The sequence below is a fragment of the Arachis stenosperma genome, chromosome 6 (genome assembly GCF_014773155.1).
Source record: "Arachis stenosperma cultivar V10309 chromosome 6, arast.V10309.gnm1.PFL2, whole genome shotgun sequence".
Lineage (NCBI taxonomy): Eukaryota > Viridiplantae > Streptophyta > Magnoliopsida > Fabales > Fabaceae > Arachis > Arachis stenosperma.
This window is the reverse complement of record NC_080382.1, coordinates 45,291,614-45,299,260: the sequence shown is the minus strand read 5'-3', so window position 1 is coordinate 45,299,260 and position 7,647 is coordinate 45,291,614. Positions and strand designations below refer to the sequence as shown.

At 31.0% G+C, this 7,647-nt stretch overlaps 1 protein-coding gene across 1 annotated transcript; it reads right to left on the bottom strand.

Annotated features, from left to right (window-relative positions):
- Positions 1–369: 369 nt before the first annotated feature.
- Positions 370–3,859, bottom strand: LOC130934002 (protein FAR1-RELATED SEQUENCE 5-like). Its single transcript, XM_057863592.1, has 4 exons — positions 3,827–3,859; positions 1,804–2,551; positions 1,444–1,515; positions 370–554 (listed from the first exon to the last, which is right to left on the bottom strand). The coding sequence occupies exons 1-4, from the start codon at positions 3,857–3,859 to the stop codon at positions 370–372; spliced, it is 1,038 nt and encodes a 345-aa protein (XP_057719575.1).
- Between the last annotated feature and the right edge of the window lie 3,788 nt (positions 3,860–7,647).

Sequence of the window (7,647 nt, the reverse complement as noted above, 5' to 3'; positions counted from 1 at the left end):
TACGTCGTCAATTTCCGAATAAAGTATGGACTATTATATATTGCTGGAAAGCCCTGGATGTCTACTTTCCAACGCCGTTGAGAGCGCGCCAATTGGAGTTCTGTAGCTCCAGATAATCCATTTTGAGTGCAGGGAGGTCAGATTCCAACAGCATCAGCAGTCCTTTTGTCAGCCTCTTTCAGAGTTTTGCTCAAATCCCTCAATTTCAGCCAGAATTTACCTGAAATCACAGAAAAACACACAAACTCATAGTAAAGTCCAGAAATGTGAATTTAACATAAAAACTAATGAAAACATCCCTAAAAGTAGCTTGAACTTACTAAAAACTACCTAAAAACAATGCCAAAAAGCGTATAAATTATCCGCTCATCAACCATCTTCTAATGTAAGCAAATTATCTAACTCATTGGCATTAGATGATGAGTTAGCAACATGCTTTTGACACTCCGCCATAGCCATATCAAGATAACGATGTAAGATGTCACTTTTTTCCTTTGTTTGGGATGCAAATTGAGCAACACTGTTTGAATGGGAGCATAAATCATCAAACCTCTCTGTTTTTGGATTCAACAAACTTGATCATAGCTGCTCTTAATATCACTATGTCTTCGCTTCACAAGTTTGCTCAAACGGTCCAAAATGTATCTTCTTGGAATTTCTCTCACGCGTTCATGCCCTAGGACAACCAAGCTATGACGGCATAATATGCCTCTTGATTCAAACATTTGACACATGCATGTAATATCCTTCGTTTCCGTATTATAGTTAACTTCATAAACCCTCTCTTTAAAAGTAGATATATCCTCCAAAATAGAATAGACTTTAGATGTAGAAACTGTTTTCATAAGGTGCAAAATACAATTTGCTTTCTTTCTAAATTGCTTTTGTACTTCCTTAAACTTTGCATTAGTATAGGCACCTTGAAATTGCTTCTCTATTAAGGAATTAGTGGCACAAGGTTTTATTGATTTATAGTCTTCAACATCAGCCTCCCTTTCTTGTTGCTCTTTTCATCCAAGGCAATTGTCATATTGTTTGACAAATTGAATCAACAAGCTCTTGTTATTTATAAATTTGTCAAAATATGAATGCATGCTCTCACTTCGTTGTGTGGATCTCATACCAGCCCAAAAAAAGTTGTCAAGAAAAATTGGAACCCATCGATATCTTTCTTCATAGATATCTATGTATCATAGTAAACAAATATACATAAAAAAAATTTGTAAGAAAACTTAACAAAAGTGGATGCAAATGTTGTCATAAACATGTTAATAATGCATTGAAGCTTAAAAAAAATTAGAATAAGAAAATTGTACTAGAGGCATATTCAAACACATGTTAGAATTCTAGCAAATAGAATATGATAGCCACTTGATACTTTTTTAAATACTAATATGCTAATTCCTATGTGCAAAATATAAAAATTCATGTTTAGAAAAGTACCTGATAGCCACTTGTTATCTTCTAAACCATATTCAATCAGAAAATCTTCCCATTGATTTTGAAAATCATCTTCTGAAATAGACTCCCAAACAATATTATTTAAATCACTTTGTAACTCTTCATATCTCTTGTGTCTTTTGAATTTTTCTGGAATCTTTTTCGTAATGTGCCAAATGCATAACCTATGACGTGTCTCTGGCATCACATTCTTAATTCCAGCTCATATTCCGAGGCATTGGTCTGTTATAATGCCTTTAGGAGCCTTTCCATGCATACATGTAAGCCAAGCATTAAATAACCAAGTAAACGAGCCTGAATTTTCCTTAGTCAACAAACCACACCCAAGAAGCACTGAGTTACCATGGTGATTAACCCCCACAAAGGAACCAAATGGCATATCGTAACGATTGGTTTTATAAGTAGTATCAAACGAAACTACATCACCGAAGTACTCATATGCTGCTCTACTTCGAGCATCAGCCCAAAATATAGTTTTGAGACGCTTGTTTTGATCAAGTTCAACATCAAAATAAAAATCAGAGTTCATTTCCTTCATCCGTGTAAAATACTTCAACATCTCCCTAGCATCCATTTCTTCCGTAACATTGCGTACCTTTCTGCTGAGATAGTTCCTAACATCTTTTTCCATTAAGTTTATCTTAGAAAAACCCCTTGCTTCACCCACCAATACTTGATATGTTTTGCTTGGTCTCACACCTGCTTCATCATTCCTCTCAATGACTCGACACATGTGCATAGTCATCTCTCTATTACGTGTCAACAGTTTTGCCATCTCTGGATCACAAGGATGTGAATGATCCAAGCACACCTTCGATATAATCCAAAGACCCTCCTTATTCAACCTAATAGAAATCCTTGCGGGGCAATTGTAGTTGGTTCTAGGGTTGGTCTTTTCTATTGGTGAAACTCTAGACTTGCGTTTTCCCTCCCTATTGCAAGTGATCATTTGATTCTTAGGAACCTTATCTTTACCAACTCTTCGGGTAAACCTTATCTTAGTAACAAAACCAACGCACTTGGCATAATTCTGATAAAATTGATTTGCATCTTCAATGGTTCTAAAACACATACCAACCTTGGGCACATCCTGTAAAAAAGTTAGCATACATCAGATAGTAAATCAAAATCTCATTAAAGTAGGTGCAAACTATGGTAAGTCATGTGTGCAGAATCTCATTAAATTGGTTGCAAACTGTACAAAAGAGAATGCAAAACAGGACCCTACAACAACAGACTGCATTTGAATGCATCACAAACCCAACCAAAACAAAACAACTACATAAAACACAACACTACCTATTAACTAGCTTAGCCTCACTTTCCTAACCCTTGGAAATTATGTACCTCCAACCCCAAAAAAATCATAGAACATGTTTACTGTTATAGAACAATTACAAATTTGATGCTTCTACTTCTACTTCAGGTTCTTAGCAACTAAGGTTAGATCAGTTTCATTGAGGATGCATCTTGTCTTATTATCTATTTTCCTTTCTTATTAAATATTGTGAGGTAATGTTATTTAAGGTATTAACTATTAGTGGTTAGGGCTTTACTACTATGTGCTCTACTTGGGCTTAATTACGTGCATTCTTAGGGTAAAGAAGAGGAACACCTTTGAATAGAGGGCAGAGCCTTAAATGAAGGGCCACAGCCAGAAAATAAGGAAAGGGTTTTGGGGGGAGAATTTGCACATATCTGAAAGTTTTACATGGAAATAGCAAAATAAGAAAACCATGACTCCTAGACCCAAATATCTGAAAATTGAAAGTCGAGTTGAAAGTTCAAAAAACACATTTCTTATTGCTAATTATTAAGAACAAATAGTGGATATGTATATGAGAAGCATGCAAACAATTCACAGAATCTTTAGCAAGAATGAAACTACCTATGGAAATTGACAAATTGAAAGAAAAGATAAAGATTGTGGTGATGTGATTCAGAATCGTGAAAGCAGCAATAATAACAACATCATATCAGAAATTGATGATGTTAGTAATAATAGTAAGAAGAAAAAAGATGGATCAAGAGTGTTTTATGGTAGTATAGGGCATTCTTCTAAAAACCATTATTCATTACTAAGAAACAACAAACAAGAAACACTAACATTTTTTATATTTTCTGTCTTAGTCATTTCATCAAACAGTTGGTTTGCGTTTATTGTGGATTGTTGCATTATGAAAATCAAAAGCGAATAAGGTATAATTTGGATTCTGTACATTCAATTTAAACTCTATTATGAAAAAGAAAAACAGCATGCTTTGCAAGCTCAGAAATTCATAATCATAATCATCATTGTGTTCATTGATGCACTATGAAAATCATTACAAAAATCATGAAATTAGAAGAGGGAGAAATTGCTTACTTCAATATTCTGTTCTTCTAACACTGATTCCATGATCAACGGAGAAGAAAATATTATCCAAGAGTAAAAGGTGAAGCTTCAAGCTTTGTCAATGAAACTGTGATCGTAGAAGAGCGTATCCGGATAGCGGTGCTCTGCGGCTAGTTCCTTGGAGAGGAACGTGAGAGAAAGTCGTTTGTGATAGTGCGTGAGAGGGTCCTAGTATAAAAACGCATGCTGGCTGAATGATGGTTAGATATTGATATATTTGTTGGTCCCTGAGAGTTTTCCTTTAATATATTATATATCAATTGAGGGTATATTTCCTACTACATATATATACGTAAACACATATATGTTTAATAATTTAATTTTTATTAACCCTCAATTTGATCCCTAAAATTGTAATGAAATTAAAATAATCCCTAAATTTAATAGTTACTTATGTTTATCTCTAAACTTGCACTCTAAAATTTAAAATCGTCCTTCAAAATTCAAATATAACAACTTAGATTTTTGAAAATTTCATTATGACTTATCTATAATTTTATTATTTTAAAGATTTTTCAAAAATTACTTAAAAAAATATAATTTAATCAAATTTATTATAATTAAATATTTTGCATAATTATAATTAAAATTTGGATAATTAAAAATAATAAAAATTAAATAATTTAATTTGACTAATCAAGAATTTAGGTTTAATTTTATTTTATATAGTTTTTTTATAATCATCAACATGTTAACAATGTAAAGACTCATATATTAAATAGATATAAGTAGGAAGTTCAAGTAATAATGTCCTTTCTAGCATAAATAACATGAATTAAGCATGATATTTTATCAAAAAAATGCTATAATATAATATTAGAACAGTTTATCTTAATTAGAGTCTTGAGAATAGACCGATTATGTTTCATTATATATTATAATTGAATACTTGTTATGTAATAAGATTTATTCAAATGACAAGAGTTAGTGCTTCAATTTAAGATTTTTAAATCCTAGGGTTGAATACATTATACCTATCTTATAACTTCTATCTCACATTGCACTTAGTTTTCCTTAATGTTCATGTGATGTGATGATTTCCTAGTTGTTGAATCATGAGTCTACTAAGCTGTTTTATGGTCTTTATCATATGAATTCTTTTATATTTTATATTAATTTTCAAAGACGAAATTTTTGTAAGAAAGTTAGTACGTAACATTTTGAATTTTTAAAAATTTTATTATTAATTATTAATTATTTATTTTATTAGTTTAAAAATTTTATTTTTAAAAATTATTCTAGAAAAAGTGATTTAATCAAATTTTTTTATAATTTAAGCTTAAAATTATTTATAATTCTTATATAAATTTTATTACAGTTGGATATTTTACATAATTAAAATTAAAATTTGAATAATTAAAAAATAATAAAAATTAAATCATTTATTTTCACTAATTAATTAGATACTGGTTTTATTTTTATTTATATAATTTTTTTTTTGTAATCTTCAACACATTAATAATGTAAAGGCTCATATATTAAATAAATATAATATAAGTAGGAAATTTACGTAATAATGTCTTTTCTAACAAAAATAACATGACTTAAACGTGATATTCCATCAGGGAGAATGTTACATTGAACACTTTCCGTTCATGAGACGTCATTGTGTAAAGCTAATTTAGACTCCCTGTTATCATGCTGGCAAACTAACAATTAGCTAATGTAACAAATGAAATTTTTTTTTGGCAATTTATTTTCTGAACTCCTTTCAAAAATTCTAATCTTCAAATTATTTTCAATATCTCCAGATATTCTCATATTTTTTGTTCTCTTGTCTTCTTTTCACTGTTTTCAAATTGAAATCATGATAAATAACACGAATTATACTGTTGGGAGTTCAAACAACAAACGCTCCAATGGAAGCATTGCAAGGAGAAATAGTAGAAGTAGAGATTCGTCTTTATCGGACTGGTGTGGGTGTGGGTCGCAACCGATGTTGACATTGGTCAGGGACTAATACTAGTCTAAATAAAGAGGTCCTTCTTCAGATGCCCAAACTACAATATAAATGGAGAAGACTTTATTATGGTTCCTTTTTTTGTGTGTTTGTGACTATATTATATTCCTACCTCATATTTTTCAGTGTTTGTTGAATGTGGATTTAGACCGTAAATAAGAGATGGTATGACCTGTTTTTATTAACAAAAAGATGTAATAATAAATGATGGACTGAATAATGTAATTGACAACAAAAAATAGAGGATGAAGATGTTAGGGATAAGACAAAGTTGGATCAAAAGCGATCTAAATAATTTTCACGGAGAATGGCAAAATCAAAATGTTAGCAAAATAGGTCAAAAAAAAGAGAGAGCAACAATAATTTAATGTAAAAAAAAATTCCAAAACGAACGGGGCAAAAAACCAATGGCACTCCGAAAAATATCTACTATATTTAAAGATAATTGTAATATAGTGTATCACAGTAAGACACTCTTATACTACAATTTCTAGTACATAATAAGTACTAAAAAATATAATCAAACTCTAGTGTGTATATCCTTCACAACATTCAAAATTTTAACACACACTCTATAATATTAAGTTTACTATTTTACAAGAGAACTCACTTACAAAAAACAAAATACACACAAAGCCAAGAAAGGAATACTTTGTTGCTTACTTGGTGTTTTGCTTGGTATGTTACGAGGCTTCATACCATTGCATATTTATAGAGAAGTAGGAGAAATCTAAGCCATACGTATTAAGAGTTCTAGGTCAATAAAATATTAGGAAAACATTAGTGGTGGACTGATTGAAATAAATGTAAGCCATGACATCACAATTCTTGACCTTAGCTTGCATTTATAATAATCAACCTCTACAAATATTGATCAAGTTCAAGCAATTATTAAATTTGTCAATCGATAACGATTTGGTTATCATGTCGATTGGATTCTCAGTTATTGATATCTTTTGAATTGCAACAGTACCATTGCTAATATTTTCTTTATCAAAGTAAAGTCGGACATCAATGTGCTTCATCCTTTAGTGATAATCAGGATTTTTAGCCAAGTGAATAGTACTTTGACTATCAGAATATACAATTGGTACATCTAAATTCAACCTAAGGCTATCCAAAAGACCTCACACCCAAATGCTTTCTTTAATAGACTTAGCCAATGTCATATACTCAGTTTCAGTTGTTAATAATGCCACTATAGATTCTAGTATCACCTTTCAACTAATAGTACATGCAAAGACCATAAAGATATAGCTTGTCAACAACATTTTTTTTTTTATCCAAATCACCAGTATAATTAGAATCAACATAGCCAACAATTCCTTATTTTCTCTCACCTTTAAATACCAGACACACATTAGTGGAACCTCTCAAGTACTGCATAATCCATTTCACAGCTTCCTAATGTACCTTTCCAAGATTGCTCATAAACTTGCTTATTACACTTACAACTTGTTAAATATTTAGCATAACGCACACCATGGCATATATGAGACATCCAACAACACTAGAGTATAGTATATGAGACATATGCTCCACATCCTTCTCAATTTTTGAATAATCCTTTGAAGATAGCTTAAATTAAGCAGCTAACGGAGTGCCAACTAGTTTAACATGATCCATATTGAAGTGTAAAACTTGGTCAAACCGTAATTAATTAAATAATAAATTAATGTGAGTAAATATGGTTAAAAAATTTAGCAATCAAAATTCGATAATTTAAATATGATATTTGGACTCAATGGATTTTTCTGTGTCGGAAAACATAGTTTTCTGCGTAAAAATGCGTACTGAAAATTTGACTGGCAGTACCGGCTGAGATCTGTCT